Source organism: Microcebus murinus, chromosome 20, assembly GCF_040939455.1.
Source record: "Microcebus murinus isolate Inina chromosome 20, M.murinus_Inina_mat1.0, whole genome shotgun sequence".
NCBI lineage: Eukaryota > Metazoa > Chordata > Mammalia > Primates > Cheirogaleidae > Microcebus > Microcebus murinus.
In genome coordinates this window covers 23,071,694-23,089,655 of record NC_134123.1, presented here as the reverse complement: position 1 = coordinate 23,089,655, position 17,962 = coordinate 23,071,694, and the positions used below count along the sequence as shown (strand labels likewise).

Here is a 17,962-nt window from a genome sequence, read left to right as displayed (position 1 = left end):
CTAAGCGTGATTGGTCGCAAGGAGACTCGGAAGTGTCTCTGATCAAAGCCCCAAGGGAGGTCTGGAGAACGTTGTTGCGTTCTGTCCCACATTTGGATCCAGGAGTCGGCGTTCTCCAGGCTGCTCTCTATGGTATATTTGGACGGATAGAGGGGTCCGCGCAAGGTATTAAGGGACAATAATGGCCGCTTTCAAGGTGTGGATTTTAGCTCTTTGAGGCCGTCTGAGCAAGGGGTAGCAGTGCCGGTGCCCCAGAATCTGGGACAGAAGGGTCCGGAGAGTCGCGCTTGGTGAGGTGAGTGCGCCGTCTTCCTTCCTGACTGGCCCTTCGCCAATCATGGCGGCTCCGGGCCGTGGATATTGGTTCTCTGCTCAGGTCTGGGCCCCGATTTGGGAATTTCCTCTCGTCCCTGTCACGCACTTTGCCTTGCTCACTTCAGGGACGCTGCGCGCGTCCTGCCGGCCCCGGCCTTCCGCCTTGGCTTGTTAGATCCGGCTGCCAAGAGCGGCTTTGCTGAGGTCCAGGGATGTTGCCCAGGGTCGCCCTGAGCCCTCCATCAGCCCACTCCCAGGCTGTCGCCGAGCCGAGTAGGGCTTCTTGTGTCTTCCTCTTTTCTCTCAGTGCTGTCTCCACAAAGCAGTCTGGTGGGCGATCCCTTCTATTAGAATGTCAGCGTGGATTTTTGTCTGCTTTGCTCTCTTTATCCTTATGGACAAGAACAGCTCATGGATGCACTCAATGAATAATCGTTGAATGAATAAATCCAGGTTCTTTCCTCGCTGTTTTTCGCGTACCCCTTGTGGTTTCTTTGTCATTATTCTTCTCCAGAATCTTGCTCTTTAACTCATTATTATTCTCAACAGCTAGTTAGTTAGGTCTTCTCTTTCAGACTCCTTGTGCTGAGTTTCCTGTATTTTCCCTTGCTGTCTCTAGAAATGTTTGGTTTTCTGTTCTCCTTTAATAAGTTTAAATTCATTCATTCATTAATTTATCCAACATTTATTTTGCTAGGCACTTGGCTACAGCAGTCAACAAGAAATATAGGTTTCTCTCACCTGCATAGAATGACATTCTATGGTATATTTCCTCATTTAGACAACTGCTGAGCAGAGCCTATAGTATATATCTCTACCTTCTTGTCTGGCTTTCCTCACATGCGTGCAGATGTCACTGATATGCAGCTTTCCCTTTTCTGTTCTGCCCGATGACATATTAAAAATGTAACTCTTGTTTTTGTGTCTATATTAAGTGTTCAGTCTGTTTGGCAATACTCATTTATAGGGCTGTGCTTTTAATTAGAGCTTGACAAAAAATTCTGGATTCTGATGGTATCTAACCCCTCAACAGTTCCTTTGTCTCACTAACTTGTTGGAATGAGGGAAATTATCCAAGCACCTAGAATAGATGCATTTTTATAAGTGGGAGATGTGTAGTGGGAGGTAAAGAGGAATTTGTTACAAGTTGAGTGCCAGGAAGTCTTAGAGTCACTTAAATACTTCTCAGTAACACCATTTCCTAACCTAGTGTTTCTCTGAATATTTTTGGTGAATGTGGATTGTTATTAAACTGATTTTAGCTGCTGTGAGTTAATCCTCTTCTAGGAAACACAACTAATCTAAAAAAAGCCAGTAAAGTAGGGAGACCATGGATGGTAGTCTTGTAGTCCACGTCTACTCTGCTGTATCTGTTATGTAAAGGGAGGGAGAAGTAGAACTCATAAAAAATTGGTGAGGGACCAATCAGTATGTAGGAGCATAGAAAATAAAATATTGTAACAGTTACATTTATGTAACTCGTGGATACAGAGTACTTTCACATACACTTTCTTGTTTGATTGTCACAATAGCTTCACTGGTTAGACAATGCAAAATTGTTTCCATTTTACAGATATAGAATTATGGCCAACCAAAGATTAAGTTATTTGCTTAGGATCATGCAGGTAGAAAATGTCAAGAGCCTGGTTTCTAATTGAGGTTTGTGACTCAGATTTAGTGGGCTTTTTGCTACCCACCCTGTATAGATGCCATTGGATTCTAGTAAGTGTCCCTTAGTGAAGCCTTTTCTTGCCTGGATGATAACCTCTTGGATCCTGGTGTATAGGGGAGGGTGTGTGTGTATCTATTTTGGCGTCTGTTAGGATAAAAATAGAAGGGTCTTTTGAGATTGGGAGTGACTTGATGGAAAGGTCATGGTAGCCAAAGTGTTTGTGGTGTTGGGGGGTGTGGGTGCGGGGGAAGGCTAACCACCTAAATACACCCATAATTGCAGTTCTTCTGGGATATAGTAGAGCTGAGCCTTCTCCACTCCTCCCCTTTTATGTCCAATACTAAAAGGTTTGCCTTCCTTCCACAGAAATCCCAGAGCCTGTGATGGGCGACACCAGTGAGGATGCCTCGATCCATCGATTGGAAGGCACTGATCTAGACTCTCAGGTTGGTGGTCTTATTTGCAAGACCAAAAGTGCAGCCAGTGAGCAGCATGTCTTTAAGGCTCCTGCTCCTCGCCCTTCACTGCTGGGGCTGGACTTGCTGGCCTCCCTGAAGCGGAAGGAGCGAGAGGAGAAGGACGATGGTGAGGACAAGAAGAAGTCCAGAATCTCTTCCTACAAGGACTGGGAAGAGAGCAAGGATGACCAGAGGGATGCTGAGGAGGAGGGCGGTGAACAGGCTGGCCGAAATAGCCGGAAAGACAGGTAAAGGCCTTAGGATGGCTTGGGCCAAAGGGAAGCAAATGGTGGTCAGGAAATAACATCTCATGTTTATCTGTTAGTTTTTCTGTTGGATATTTAGAGCTTTATGATTTTATTATGACTGTGTAATATTGATGATAGGTAGTAATTGGTATTTTCTTCAGATCTGTGGGGGAAAATCCAAAGGTGACTAAAGAGTACTTGATTGATGGAAGTTAGAATTGCCTTAGGTTGTTGCCGTATGTAAGCCTGCAGTACCAGGGAGATAAAGTGGAAAAGGAAAGACCATTTGTTTGGCATAGCCAAAGGTCGTGGGGCAAAGATTTTTCCCATGGAGGGCTCTTTACCAGTTGTTCTCCCTGTTCCAGACATTATCGCTCTGCTCGAGTAGAGACTCCATCCCATCCTGGTGGTGTGAGTGAAGAGTTTTGGGAACGCAGTCGGCAGAGAGAGCGGGATCGGCGGGAACATGGTGTCTATGCCTCATCCAAAGAAGAAAAGGATCGGAAGAAGGAGAAATCGCGGGATCGAGACTATGACCGCAAGCGAGACAGAGGTAAACTGTCCAGCATACTTCCTATTGCCTGTTAGCATTTGGGTGAACATGCCAGCTCTTTTTCTGTTGCAAGAGTTTTTACCACACCTGTTAATTGGGGAGCCGTATTTGCATGATGTCATCCTGGTTGGTTTTGGCCCTGGAATTGGGAATAGCAGGCAGTTTAAGAAAAGAGTGGTTGCTTCTAACATAGCTGCTTTGTTTGAGTGTGTACTCCTTGTTTTATTATGAAAATTGGTAAAAAAGGAGATAATGGATAATATGTATAAGAAGCCAGAGTTTATAATGGTGTTGATAGAGAAAGGACAGTGCTATGGAGCAAACTAGAGATACCGTTCAACACTGGCTTTGCTCAGTACTGCTTAACAGCTTATAGACTTGTAACTATTAAAAAACATTCAGTATAGATTTGTAACTATTCTTTTTTGAATTCTTACAGGAAAATAACTGTTACTGTGAGTTTGAAACTTTCTAGCCAGTAACTATATTTCCCCTTGAGAGAATGAGAATATGTGAGTTTCAGGAGCCCAAGGATCCCTTTAGAGCAGAGCAGGTTGCACCTGTGAGTGAGTGGGTGGCCTGTCTGTTCTCCAGGGTGAAGATGTGTGTTCCTTAGGACGAGTGGGGCACAGTTTTGAGCTCTGCATGTGACTTTTCACAGATGAACGGGATGGAAGCAGGCACAGCAGCAGATCAGAGCGAGATGGGGGTTCAGAGCGCAGCAGCAGAAGAAATGAACCAGAGAGCCCACGTCATCGACCTAAAGGTATACTTACCTGTTTCCTGTGGTGCTTTCTTAGGATTCAAGTGCATTAAAGGCAGAATGAGTGATTCCCATCTGCAGTGGGCTTGCTGAGGCATTGAGTCAAAACTCCTGACTCCACCAGGAACCTCCTGGAATAGTTGGTTCTGGGCCAGGTGGGCACACCCCTGCATTTCTCCGTTGAGATGGACATGCTGCCTTCAAGTGATGCACTAGTTTGCTGAATGGTCAGTTTTCCAAATGGCTAGAAGGATCTTAGGGAGCTGGGGGCAGAAGGATTAATTTTTTAAAAATTATTTGTATTCAGGAGGGGTGTGTTTGCAGAGATAAAATGAATATTCCTTAAAATGTCATAAACACAGACTGAAAACTGGACCATTAAAATTCAGACATCCTTAAAAACTATCAAAACCATTTTATCCCTTACAAAGAAGTACATATGTATTTTTTTAAATATTTACTTATATATTTATTTTATTTTATTTTTTCATCTATGATTGTAAATTAATGAGAAAAATTAAGTGCATAATTTATAAATAGTAAAAGGAGTAAATTTGGGGAATTGACTTTTAGCTAATGGTTCTGGAGCCACGTCTTGGTTAAATTATATGTTTCCTGTGGATGTGTGTTTTGTGGCCCCAGATGCAGCCACCCCTTCAAGGTCCACTTGGGAGGAAGAGGACAGTGGCTATGGCTCCTCAAGGCGCTCGCAGTGGGAATCACCCTCCCCAACGCCGTCCTACCGGGATTCTGAGCGGAGCCATCGGCCATCCACTCGAGATCGAGACAGGTGATGTTCCAGGTGGAGCAGCCTAGTTTCTCTGGGTGGGTGGCAGGGGTCTGGGCAGGGAGAGCAGGTGGCAGTCAGGGGAACAGGGCTGAGTTCAGTGACTGTTTTGTGATACTGGTTGTGCTGCTTCCCAGGTCTGTGAGGAGCAAGTACTCAGATGACACACCTCTGCCAACGCCCTCCTATAAGTACAACGAGTGGGCCGATGACAGAAGACACCTGGGGTCTACCCCGCGACTGTCCAGGGGCCGAGGTAAGGCCTAGGGGGCAGGAGACAGAAGAGCAGGACTGCTTGTGCTAGTGCAGCTGAGCAGAGGCTGAGCCCCTGGAGCTGTGTGGCTGCACATGTCTGTCTGTGGCCACTGGGGATAAACAGGGTCATGTGGACTGATCTGCTACCTGTGCTCCTTCAGGAAGACGTGAGGATGGCGAAGAAGGAATTTCATTTGACACGGAGGAGGAGCGGCAGCAGTGGGAGGATGACCAGAGGGTAAAGCTTTATACTTTTGATGGGCTAAACAAGGCAGGGTGGCTCTCTATAGGTGAGTGGGTGATGGGGGGGTGTTAGAGTACAAGGGTCACAGGTGACCCTCCAGCAGGATTGGGCAGCCGCCAAGCCCTGGAGTCTTTCCAGAGGCTTGGGCTGTAACTGCCTGTCATTTACTGCAGTAGTAATGACCTCACTCTTTGTGTGTTGGTGCCACCATGTGGTAAGTCTGAGAAGTGCTGTCACGATGGGCTGCCATTGTAAGTTGAACATGTCAAGTCTCCTGGTTCTCTAGCTGGCTGAAGAGAGCAGGGTGGCCTCTCTCCTGCACCTCCCATGAGGGTTACTCCACCGCACTAGTGACTTCTTACCAAGCCTCTCCCCTGCTGTCCATGTCTTGTGCATTAACTCGCTCCGCCCCTTGTTCTTGTTCTTTGTCTTGTGCCTACAGCAAGCTGACCGGGACTGGTACATGATGGATGAAGGGTACGACGAGTTCCACAATCCCCTCGCCTACTCCTCTGAGGACTACGTGAGGAGGCGGGAACAGCACCTGCATAAACAGAAGCAGAAGCGCATTTCGGCTCAGCGGAGACAGATCAATGAGGTGAGGCTGTCTGCGGGGGGTCGGAGTGGGTTCAGGGCTGCAGGTGGGGGCAGTGGGAGAAGCTGCAGGTCATGTCTGATGTGATGGCAGCACAGCTTGTCTCCTCACCGCCGAGAGGGCCAGATCTAGACAGATCTCTGCAGGTGGAGGAGGGGCAGTTGGGGATCCTTTTAGTCATTTAAGAAAAACCCCAGCTCGGACTTCTCTCTTTTGTAGCACTTCCTTGAGGGGTGCTGTTGATGGTAATGGGTACGGTAGGACCTGCCTCTGTGGTCTGTGTTCGTTGTGCCTCTGATTTGGGCTAGGGATGGTCACCATTCGTGTGTCCATCTGGGGGTTCTGACTTAGATGTAAGGAGCTGCTTCTTGGAACAAAGTGCTGCAGCTGATTTGGGATCAGTGACTCTTCTGTCTCGGGAGCTGCGGGTAGAGAGGCCTGTGACGTCTCTGTGGCTACCCAGGGCCCTTCTGCTGGGACTTGATGTGTGGACTTGCCTGGTGACCTTTCAGGACTACCTTTGGCTGCAGTCTGAGTGTGGTTCCTGTTGTGTCCCCACAGGATAATGAGCGCTGGGAGACGAACCGCATGCTCACCAGCGGCGTAGTCCACCGGCTGGAGGTGGACGAGGACTTTGAAGAGGACAACGCGGCCAAGGTGCATCTGATGGTGCACAATCTGGTGCCACCCTTTCTGGATGGGCGCATCGTCTTCACCAAGCAGGTGCGGCTCCTCTGTGGCCGGAGACAAGATGGCTCAGAAAGACCTGATGTGGGAGGGAAAGAGGAGAATGGGAAAAAGCCCCATATCACAAGAGGGTAACAGCCCCTTTCTTTGACTCGGGCTATTTTGAAATGGGCATTGTTGCTGATTTTAACGATTAGTGGGGGTTTCTCTTTTTCCTCAACCTGGTGCAGCCAGAGCCTGTGATTCCGGTCAAGGATGCTACTTCTGACCTGGCCATTATCGCTCGAAAAGGCAGCCAGACAGTGCGGAAGCACAGGGAGCAGAAAGAGCGCAAAAAGGTTGGTAGGGAAGTCTCTGTGTGTTTTTCTTTCCTTTTTTCTTCTTTTAAAAAATTACTAGGCTGTGTGGGTAGATTTCTGTTGCAAGTTAGAGGATAGGCAGGGAGCGAGAATCAGCCCTGGAAGGTGGGCACAGAGTTCCTCCATCAGGCCCTTAGTCACACAGCAGCTGTGCCTGTCGCTGGGAGAGCTCGGGGCTGGTGGCTTGGAATGTGTGCCTGGGGGAGTGTACACCTGCTGAGAGGCCTGTTGTCAGCCGGGTTGATTCCCCAGCAAACTCAGTCTTGTCACAGGATAGAGCTGACTGACTTCTTGTCTTTTTCAGGCTCAGCATAAACACTGGGAACTGGCTGGGACCAAGCTGGGAGATATAATGGGCGTCAAGAAGGAGGAAGAGCCAGATAAAGCTGTGACGGAAGACGGGAAGGTGGACTACAGGTAGGCAGTCTGCCGGCCGCGGCCTGCTTAGGGCACTCGAAGCAGAGCTGAGTGACTTCATGCTCCCGAAGAAGAATATGTTACCACGTCAGGCTGAATCTTCTGCCTTTTCCTAGTCGCTTTCTCCCTTCTGCCATCTTCCAGCTTTTCCTGGATACCATTCCTACTCCTACCACTGCCAGTACCAGGGAGCTTCCTCTGTGCCAGGGTGTGTTGTGGGGAGACTGAGGCCCAGAGAGCTTGAGTAACTTGTGTGAGGTTGCCCAACTGGTAAACGGGGGAGTTGGGGTGAGACCCAGGCAGGCTAAAAGGCCTCTCAGGTGTTCAATGTTGGAAGTCAAGTTTTGCTCTCTTAGTCAGATTTCAGTTCAATGTAAAGCAGAATTATTCTTAACAGAGGTTCCAAAATAGAAAGGGTTATCTTGCAGAGTAGTGACTCCTCTGTTCTTTGAGGTATTTAAGCAGATGTTGGATAACTGCTTACTAGATTCCTGCATTGGGTAGGTGGCTAGACTTAACTGTCTCTTGGATTCTCATCCTTTGAACCCTCTCAAGTCCTGCTGAGCTGTCATCTGAGTTAATAATTCCCTGTATTCCTGTGTGGAATGTCTCAAATGAGAAGTTGGTACTACTGATGAGCCCTTGTTAGTCTCTAATTTAATCCCTTAGGTGTTAATTGTTTGGTGACCAGGAGGGACTGGGTAAAGTTAGAAATGGAAGCATGCCAGTGCTTGGGGCAGATCTGATGGAGGAAAAGCCCCTTGGGGAAGCATGGGGGGAAGATCTCGTGGACTGATGCAGCCACCTAGCACTGAACTGGCATGTTTTCACTGTGCGATCTTGGGATACATACATGTGTCATACGTGCAATGCTTTCAGTAGAGGTTGCAGGTAAATATTAAGTGGGACTGTTCTCACAGTTCTTTGAAAATGAAGCCTTCCAGACCATGCTGCCCTGCCACGAGGAGGGAGGGAGTTTGACCTACATTGGGTGCTCTGCAGCCATATCGCTCAGGAGACCTGTGTGGCTATTTTAGGCCGTTAAGTGTTGTGCTGAGATTGCCCGAGGATATTCTCCATAGTTAGCGACCTGGTAATCGACTTCAGCTCCTCTTCTGCTCAGACTCTGTTGAGGGCAGGGGATTTGGTCACTCGGTAATCTGTGACTCTGGTCCACGTATGTGTAGCTCTGTTTGACCTGGGGCATTGGGTATGTTCTAGATGATGGATTCCCACATGGTAGTTCCAGGCCTTAGGCTGACAAGAAACATCTCAGATTACCAGGCTGCTGTGGTGTCTTGAAGATTCTTGTCCAAGTCCTTCTCATTCCTGGGTGTAGGAAGAAGGGCAGTGACCCAGTCAGGAAGGACAGTGTGGGACATTGTGCAGGGTGCTTAGGCTGCTTGTGTGTTCTCAGGACAGAGCAGAAGTTTGCGGATCACATGAAGAAAAAGAGCGAGGCCAGCAGCGAGTTCGCAAAGAAGAAGTCCATCTTGGAGCAGAGGCAGTACTTGCCTATCTTTGCGGTGCAGCAGGAACTACTCACTATTATCAGGTAACTTCACCTAGGGCCCATGAATTCCCATGTTGAATCAGGGGCCACCTTGTTGCCCATGTTTGCTCAGGAGCTCTCTTTCTTTTGTGCATTGCAACTGATGGAGATAGGAAGTAATTTTTTCCCTCTGACTTGGTTGCCCTGGGCTGTACTGCACAGAGTAACAAGATGGCATCATTTTGCTTTAGCTTACCTGTTTAAAGCTCACTGTATTCCACACATTTCAGGTGGTATCTATGTAAGAGGCCGTTAACCAGTGGAATCTTCCTCTCTAAGCAGGCAGCTCCTTAGATAGCTGGACATGGGGAGAGGAGGTGGCAGAGTGTCCTTGCAGGCTCAGGGCTGGCCTTCCACTCGGCCTGACGAGCCCTGGTCTGCTTTTCCCTGTAGAGACAACAGCATCGTGATCGTGGTTGGAGAGACAGGGAGTGGTAAGACCACTCAGCTGACCCAGTACTTGCATGAAGATGGTTACACGGACTATGGGATGATTGGGTGCACCCAGCCCCGGCGTGTGGCTGCCATGTCGGTAGCCAAGAGAGTCAGCGAAGAGATGGGAGGAAACCTTGGCGAGGAGGTGAGTGGGCACGAGGGCTGAGCCATGCATTTATTCCCTGATGGTTTCTGCCTGTTTGTGCTAAAGGGTGTGATCTCCTGGAGTATGGACCCCAGCACAGGGTGTGCTTGTGGTAAGCTGGTGGCCAGGGCTCCTAAGCTATCTCTGTGACCTCCAGGTGGGTTATGCCATCCGCTTTGAAGACTGCACTTCAGAGAACACCTTGATCAAATACATGACTGATGGCATCTTACTCCGAGAGTCCCTCCGGGAGGCTGACCTGGATCACTACAGCGCCATCATCATGGATGAGGCTCACGAGCGCTCCCTCAACACCGACGTGCTCTTTGGGCTGCTCCGGGAGGTGAGGGCTGTGGGGTCTCATCTCTCTGTGCCCACAGGGGGTTGACCAGCTCACTGCCAGGAGTGACGAAGGTGGGCTGAGGGGCTCTGACAGGCCAGTTTCCCCTAAGGCCTCCGGGTGGCCGAGCTCAGACCTCGGTCGTAGTTTACTCTGTTCTCACTTGGCTGACTCGGGCGTTTCTTGGCAGTGGCTCCATTCTGCAGTCTGCAGGATGGTTAAGAATCTGATAGGCTGGTTCATTAGCTTTGGCTCATGTTTTATGTGGGAGTATTGGTGATGAGACTGGAGGCGGGAGCCACAGGTCCCAAACCCGTGAGCCTCTGAGCGGCCTCTTCTCTCAGGTGGTGGCTCGGCGCTCGGACCTGAAGCTCATTGTCACGTCAGCCACTATGGACGCAGAGAAATTTGCTGCCTTTTTTGGGAATGTTCCCATCTTCCACATCCCTGGACGGACCTTCCCTGTTGACATCCTCTTCAGCAAGGTACTGAGGCCCCATTCCATTCTGTGCACTTCTCTGATGAGAAGCCAGCTGGAGGGTGTGGGGTGGGGAGGGGACTGAGTTGGGGAGGACTTGTGGGCCCTGTGGGGCAAATGGGGCAGCCTGTAGCTCCAGGGCTCTGGGGACAAAGGACTGTGCTCTGGGGAGGTTTTGTTTCATTGTGTCTTTGGAGCTGAGGTATGAGGCCCAGAGGGGCACTGGGGCTTCTGTCGGGCCTGCAGTCAGGCCTGTCTGGAAAGTGCCGTGGTGCTGTGGCCCTGGCAGTCCACTGCTCCAGCCAGACCGGTGACTGGGCCATGGGGCTCCCAGAGGGATGCTGGCCCATGTCTCTGCCACCTCCCCCTGACTGTGCTCCCTGGCTGTGCTCCCTGGCTGTGTTGCAGACCCCACAGGAGGATTACGTGGAGGCTGCGGTGAAGCAGTCCTTGCAGGTGCACTTGTCGGGGGCCCCAGGCGATATCCTTATCTTCATGCCTGGCCAAGAGGACATTGAGGTGCGTGCCTTGATCACGTCCAGGGTGAATAGGTGTGCCTGTGTATGAGAGTCTGGGCCTTTAGTGTCTCACAGCTCCTCCTTGTGCCCTCAGGTGACCTCAGATCAGATTGTGGAGCATCTGGAGGAACTGGAGAACGCACCCGCCCTGGCTGTGCTGCCCATCTACTCCCAGCTGCCTTCTGACCTCCAGGCCAAAATCTTCCAGAAGGTACTCACTTTCCTGGCAGGGGCGGGTAAGAGGTGGTCTCTTGTCCCCACTGTGGACTCTTTTCTCTCCTGAGGGACTCAGCTCCCCATCTCGTACCTCTGCTTGGCTCTAGGCCCCGGATGGTGTTCGGAAGTGTATTGTTGCCACCAACATTGCTGAGACGTCTCTGACTGTTGATGGCATCATGTTTGTCATTGATTCTGGTTATTGCAAATTAAAGGTAAGAAGACACAGGAGGCGGGGCCCTGGGTCTTCACCTGAAGCTTAGCGGGTGGGAACTTAGGCCCTAGTTCTTCGCCAGGGACTAGGGGACACATGTGGAAGTGGGGGTGGTGCTAGGAGGCTAGCGTTGAGTGCTCACTTTGCCATGCACTTGATTCATTTCATCCTTGATGAGGAAGATAGTTTAAATAACTCAGTAAAAATCACAGAGCTGGTGTTTATGGAGAAAACAACCTAGGTGTTTATGAGAAAATGTCAGAGGCTCCTGGCTCCCAAAGGACAGCTGCCTGCATTGCTAAGATGCCTCCTCTGTGATGTGTAGCAGCCCTGGTCTGTCTTTGTCTTGGGGCTCCCTCCCTGTCCCCCTCACTCTGTCCTTCAACAGTGGTTCGCTGCCCCTTATAGGTCTTCAACCCCAGGATTGGCATGGACGCCCTGCAGATCTACCCCATCAGCCAGGCCAACGCCAACCAGAGGTCAGGGCGAGCCGGCAGGACGGGCCCAGGTCAGTGTTTCAGGTAGGAGCCCTGTGCTTTCTGGGGCAGTGCTGCCGTTGTGGAGCGTGGAGGGTGGGCTGGGTGGGCAAGATGCTGGCCCTAGAGCTGACCTCAAGGCTGGGGTGGCTGCCACTTATTTGTCCTTTCACGATATGCCGCTGGGTGGAGAGAGTAGCTGTTTGCAGGAGCTCTGAGGTCTGAGGCAGACCTGCAGACGTAGGCACATATGCGGGTGGTTGCAGCCTGCCTCCCTCCGCAGGGTGGGTGTGAACAAATTATGCCATTCACTCTCTTTTACTTCTCCTATTTTTCTCTCTCTAAGCTGATTTTTGTTCTGAGTTTTCGAAATAATGTATTCGCTATAAAAATTCGGTAAATGCCGAAAATACTAAGAAAATAAAAGTCAGCCATAATCCTAGTTGCAGGCTCACTGGTTCCAGAAATGAATCGGTCATGTAGTAGGCTCTGGCAGAAAAGGCAAATTGGCAGGGGGGGGTTTGAATAGGCGGAGATGAGCAAGTCACAGAAGTAGGAGGTGGGGAGAAGAAATGTGGGATTGCATCTGTACTGGCTGCCGGGGTTCAGCTGTGGTGAGAAGCTGGAATCTCGTTGATCTTCCGCTGCAGGGACCCCACGTAGGCAGCCAGGCAGGGTTAAGAGGTTGGCAGGCCGGCGCGGGGGCAGCAGCAGCAGAACTAGGGTGTTCTCCCTGGCAGGCTGTACACCCAGAGCGCCTACAAGAACGAGCTCCTGACCACCACCGTGCCCGAGATCCAGAGGACCAACCTGGCCAACGTCGTGCTGCTGCTCAAGTCCCTGGGGGTGCAGGACCTGCTGCAGTTCCACTTCATGGACCCGCCCCCAGAGGACAACATGCTCAACTCCATGTACCAGCTCTGGATACTTGGGGCCTTGGACAACACAGGTGCGGTGGCACTGGGAGCAAGGGCCTGGTGGGCACAGGTGCTGGGTTCTCTCCCTTTCCTCCACCGTCTGGTGGAACATCTGGGTTTGCTCGCCTCTCCCAGGTGGTCTGACCTCTACCGGGCGGCTGATGGTGGAGTTCCCACTGGATCCAGCCCTGTCCAAGATGCTCATCGTGTCCTGCGACATGGGCTGCAGCTCTGAGATCCTGCTTATCGTCTCCATGCTCTCCGTGCCTGCTATCTTCTACAGGCCCAAGGTGGGTGCTCGAGGACACTGCAGGGGAACAGCTGCCCTCTGAGTGACACAGAACAAGGGCAAGACATCCAAGTTTCCAGAGAATGATTTTGCTGTTTTCTGTTAAGCAGGTTGGGGTCGGGGAAGGAAGGGCTAGATCAGTGGTTCTCAGGAGTGCTCTGGAAATCTGCAGAGCAGTTTGTTTTACTAGTATGGTTGTTCCTGAGTCCTCGTGTTTTAGAATAAGTGTTTTATAAATTACTTCTATTATTTCTGTGTTGTGAGGGCAGCTGTTGATGTGTTTGCATATCAGGTATGTGAGAATCTCCAGGATATGCTAGGGGGCCTGGACTCCCCTGTGCATAGAGTGAAGAAGGTCTTTTTTCCCTTCCCAGGGCCGAGAAGAGGAGAGTGATCAAATCCGGGAGAAGTTTGCTGTCCCTGAAAGTGATCATTTGACCTACCTGAATGTCTACCTGCAGTGGAAGAACAATAACTACTCTACCATCTGGTGTAATGATCATTTCATCCACGCCAAGGCCATGCGGAAGGTGGGGGCGGTGGCCTAGATGAGGAGGATGTGGGGACAAGGGGTGGGAGAGGACAAGAAGGAGGGCTCTGTCCTGGCCCACCCTGTGTTCTGCTCCAGGTCCGGGAAGTGCGGGCTCAGCTGAAGGACATCATGGTGCAGCAGCGGATGAGCCTGGCCTCATGTGGCACTGACTGGGACATCGTCAGGAAGTGCATTTGTGCTGCCTATTTCCACCAGGCAGCCAAGCTCAAGGTGAGCTCCAGGAGCCCGGTTGGGCTGTGGCCCCTTTCCGGCCTGCTACCTGTATGAGGGCAAAGTTCTTCCTTTCCCCTGGTGCAGTTCTGTAGAGCTGGGCTTCCCTAAGCCTGTGTTAAGGGATGGGGTAGCTGCCCCAATAGGCAGTGCTTTCCTGATGTGGCCGCTGTTGTGTCTTCCCCAGGGAATTGGGGAGTACGTGAATGTCCGCACAGGGATGCCCTGCCACTTGCACCCCACCAGCTCCCTCTTCGGAATGGGCTATACCCCGGACTACATAGTGTATCACGAGTTGGTCATGACCACCAAGGTGAGTCTTTTCTAAGGTGCTTGTATAACGTAGGCCCACTTGTCTGCGCCAGGCTCTTGTTACCCCTCACTGCCTTCTGGTGTGAGTGAGCTTTGGCTTGGGAAAGTTGAGGCTGCATGCATTGCTTTGGGGAGCATTCGAGTAGGTTCTCAGTTGGGGTTTGGGGAAGCTTTGCACAGGGTTAACCTCTAAACTAAAGTGACGTCAGTGGTACCAGTGGGATTGTTCCCTACTTGCTGTTTGGGATGAACAACTCTGTTGGGGACATTAGAAGCATGTCTGAGGGGTTGGGCCTTGTCTCTTAGATACTAGGAGGCATTTTCTCAAGCATGAGGAACCTGGATGGGTAGAGGGATTAAAATTCCGGCATCTGGGGCTTTTCCCTGCCTTTTTCAGCCTTGCAGCATTGGGAGTAGGGCCCTTCTCATGTGGCTCCTAATTGTGGACCCATTCTGGGAGGGAATGTGGCCCTCCTGTAACCTCCACCTCACTGCCATTCTGCTCACAGGAATACATGCAGTGTGTGACCGCCGTGGACGGGGAGTGGCTGGCGGAGCTAGGCCCCATGTTCTACAGCGTGAAACAGGCAGGCAAGACGCGGCAGGTGAGGATCCCGCACTTTCCTTGGAGGTGCTGTTTGCCTGTGGGCGGGTTTCCTGTGAGCTTGGTATTGAAGACTCATCATCTGGCCTCTTACTGCTCTCTCCCAGCCAAGCTGGTCTGTCTGATCTTCCTCACCCACTCCACTTGCTTGGTCAACTGAGCCTTTAAGAAAAAACTTATTATTGAAAAGTCCAAGTATTTGTAAAAGTGGAAAAAACAGTATAACAAGCCACCATGAATTCCTCACTCAGCATCTGCAATTGGCAATAGTCAGTCTGGTTTTGCTTATTCTCACCCCCTTTGCACACAGCCTTTTTTGTTTTCTGGAATATTTGAAAGCTTATCTTGGGTGTCATGTTATTTCCCATAAGTACTTGAGTATGTGTCTCTGGCTAAAAGTACTTTTTTTTTTAATGTAACTTCTGTGCCATTATCACTCCTAACAAAATTAATACTTACTTTCACTTACCTATCCAGTCCCTGTTCATATTTCCCCATTTATCTCAAAGATGACTTTTTACGATTGATTTGCTTTAATTAGGATCCAGACATTGCTACTGGTTGTTATATGTGTTAACTCTTTTATTCTAGAATACACTCCACCCCCACTTTCTCTATGACATTGATTTATTGGTACAACCAGATCATTTGTCCTGTAGAATATTCCATATGATGTATGTGGCTGATTGCTTCCTCTTGCTAGTCTTTGACCTGTGTCTCTGTTTCGTGTATTTCTATAAGCTGGTAACTAGCTTCAGGCTGATGAGGTTCCGGTTCAGCATTTCCAGGTGAGGATGTGCACATATGGTGCTGTGACCTTTCTTTAGATGCTATTAGGAGACACGCGAGGCCTGGTGGCCCCGCCTGTGGTCAGGGCTGCAGTGGTGCTCCTGCTGCCCCAGCGCAGACTCTGCCCGCTCCTCTGACCTCCAGGGTTTGTGTCCACTGATGGCCACTGTGCAGGTCCGTTATTTAGGGTTGCAAACTGTTGCTGGGCTTTGGCTTTCCCCTTTTTAGCGTCTTCTATGTCTGTCTTTTCCAGCCAGGTGGAAATGTCTTCCCTATTTTCCTGTACTTTCTGGCATAGTTGTGCACTTGATTTAAAAAACAAAGTGAGTACTTAGCGAACTGAGTGGAGTGCTGATTAGGATGGAATGGTCCAGTATCTATCTTGAATCAGTGAAAAAAGCAAGTGTGGGCTGCAAAAGAACAGGTGGCAATTGTGCTGGGGCAGGCAGCTGTGTGGCCCTTGCCCTGAAAGCTGGCCTGGATGACACAGCACCTGGTTCTCAGCAGGGACATGAGTGCAGACGAGGCCTCCTTGTCTGATGGTTCCCAGTGGGCTCAGCCAGGCCTCTCTCTCCCTTTTCTAGGAGAATCGCCGTCGGGCCAAAGAGGAAGCCTCTGCCATGGAGGAGGAGATGGCACTGGCCGAGGAGCAGCTGCGAGCCCGGCGGCAGGAGCAAGAGAAGCGCAGCCCCCTGGGCAGCGTCAGGTGAGCTTTGGCCTTGGGGCCCTGTTTGGGATGGAGGTCACCGTTGGAGGCTGCCAGAGACCAGGGCCTGATGCAGGGTCAGGATTCGAGAGAAGTTGAATGTGTGAAGGTGACTTTGTGACAGAAGTTGCTTGAGTGCTGAGTGGTCACATGTGGCAGTGCAGGAGGAGTTCCAGAGAACTTTAAAGGGGCAGATGTATACCTGTAGCTCCCAGTCATTGTCGTGTTGTCTTCAGGGCCTGAGGTGGCCTGGAGCAGCAGGCTGGGTCTTAGAGCTTTACTGACAAACGAGGGGGTTTGGAAACACAGTGGACCGGGGAGAAGAGTGTCCTGGGCTCCCGGGTCTGTGCTGGTACGTGGAGTTAGGCCAAACTCTGTAGGTCAAGGGCACAGTCCTCCATGAGATTGCTCTCACCTCCACTACCAGCTGCAGGTTTGGAGGTCACCCAGCCAACCTGCTCAAATTTGGTGATTTCTGTGAACTCCCTCAGGGTCAATAATTTTCGAGAATGAGTCACAGAACTCAGGCAAATACCATACTTATGATGATAGTTTTATTATAACAAAAAGGTACAAATCAGAACCAGCTGACGGGAGATGCATAGAGCAGCGTCTGTGAGGGTCCTTTGTCCTCAGGGTCAAGTTATCCTCCCGGCACATCGATGTGTGACGGTACGCACAGGGTTACTGCCAGCCAGGGAAGGTACCCAAGCTTCAGTGTCCACAGTTTTTACCGGGGCTCCCTTACATAGGCACGGATGATTGAATCATTGTCCACGTGGTTGAACTCACTCTGCAAACCCTGCTGTCCCAGAGGTTGGGCTGATAGTGTGTGGCTCACAGCCCCAACTCTAATCCCATAGCTGTTTTTTTGGCCAGGCCGGCCTGTCTTGGGTCACCTTGCTAGCATAAAAAACTGTTGAGGGGCTCACTCTGAGTTACCTTATTAGCATAAACTGTCAGATGTGGTCTGAGGGGCCCCCTGGGCCTAGCAGAGACATCCAGTCACTTGGGGAAAGGCCCTGGGGATGAAGGCAGGTCGGACTCCCTGTTACACAGCTGGAGTGGCAGTCTGTGAGGTGGACAGAAGGCTGCGTCCATAGCTCACCTAGGGGCTAGGAAAGGACTTGTTAAGAACCTTAAACATTCCTGAATGGATACCAAAATGAGTAAGCTGCTTTTATTTTATTATGCTCCCAATTGACAATAGAGATGGCAAGGGGAATGGAAATGTGCTGGGGGTGACATCCCACAGCCCCAGAGCCTCACACACAGGTTCGGAACAGCAAGGCCTCTGTCCTGCTGCGCAGCGTGCTGGGGCGAGGAGCACTGTGTTTCCTACACCTCTTTCTGTGTCTCCAGGTCTACGAAGATCTACACTCCAGGTCGAAAGGAGCAAGGGGAGCCCATGACCCCTCGCCGCACACCAGCCCGCTTTGGCCTGTGAGCTGAGGCTGTTCTTAGAGAGGATGGCAGCCAGGTTTGGGGTCCTGAGCCCTCTGGCAGGAGTGCCCCAAGGCAGCAGACAAAGCCCTTTCATCTGAGCACTTTCATCTGTGCACATCACGGCCCCTGAGGGCAGTTCCTGCTGGGCCAGGCTCTGCTACAGAGGAAGTGGGAGTTCCTCCTGCAGGATCATGGCAGCCAGGCTGCAGAGCAGCTGAGATGTCCCGGGGCAACGGGAGGTGGCCAGACCCATCGCATTCAAATAAACTGGCTTGGACGCTTGGTGATTGAGTGACTTGGCTGTGACTATTTCTTTTTTAATCCTTGTGTAAAGCAGCAAAATAGACTTAGAGGGAACTGTAATTTGGTTAAAATTCAGAATTTGGAAATAAATTTATTATTTGTAAAA

The 17,962-nt window shown here is 50.6% G+C and overlaps 1 protein-coding gene across 1 annotated transcript; it reads left to right on the top strand.

Annotated features, from left to right (window-relative positions):
* Positions 1-34: 34 nt before the first annotated feature.
* DHX38 (DEAH-box helicase 38) lies at positions 35-17,962 on the top strand. The gene is made up of 27 exons (XM_012742530.2): positions 35-295; positions 2,354-2,693; positions 3,059-3,246; positions 3,908-4,012; positions 4,652-4,799; positions 4,934-5,052; positions 5,213-5,289; positions 5,738-5,893; positions 6,452-6,613; positions 6,808-6,915; positions 7,241-7,353; positions 8,771-8,908; positions 9,299-9,485; positions 9,643-9,828; positions 10,170-10,310; positions 10,712-10,822; positions 10,916-11,032; positions 11,145-11,252; positions 11,660-11,772; positions 12,468-12,676; positions 12,780-12,934; positions 13,308-13,463; positions 13,562-13,696; positions 13,884-14,009; positions 14,518-14,613; positions 15,986-16,107; positions 17,470-17,962. The coding sequence occupies exons 2-27, from the start codon at positions 2,371-2,373 to the stop codon at positions 17,552-17,554; spliced, it is 3,684 nt and encodes a 1,227-aa protein (XP_012597984.1). The 5' UTR covers positions 35-295; positions 2,354-2,370; the 3' UTR covers positions 17,555-17,962.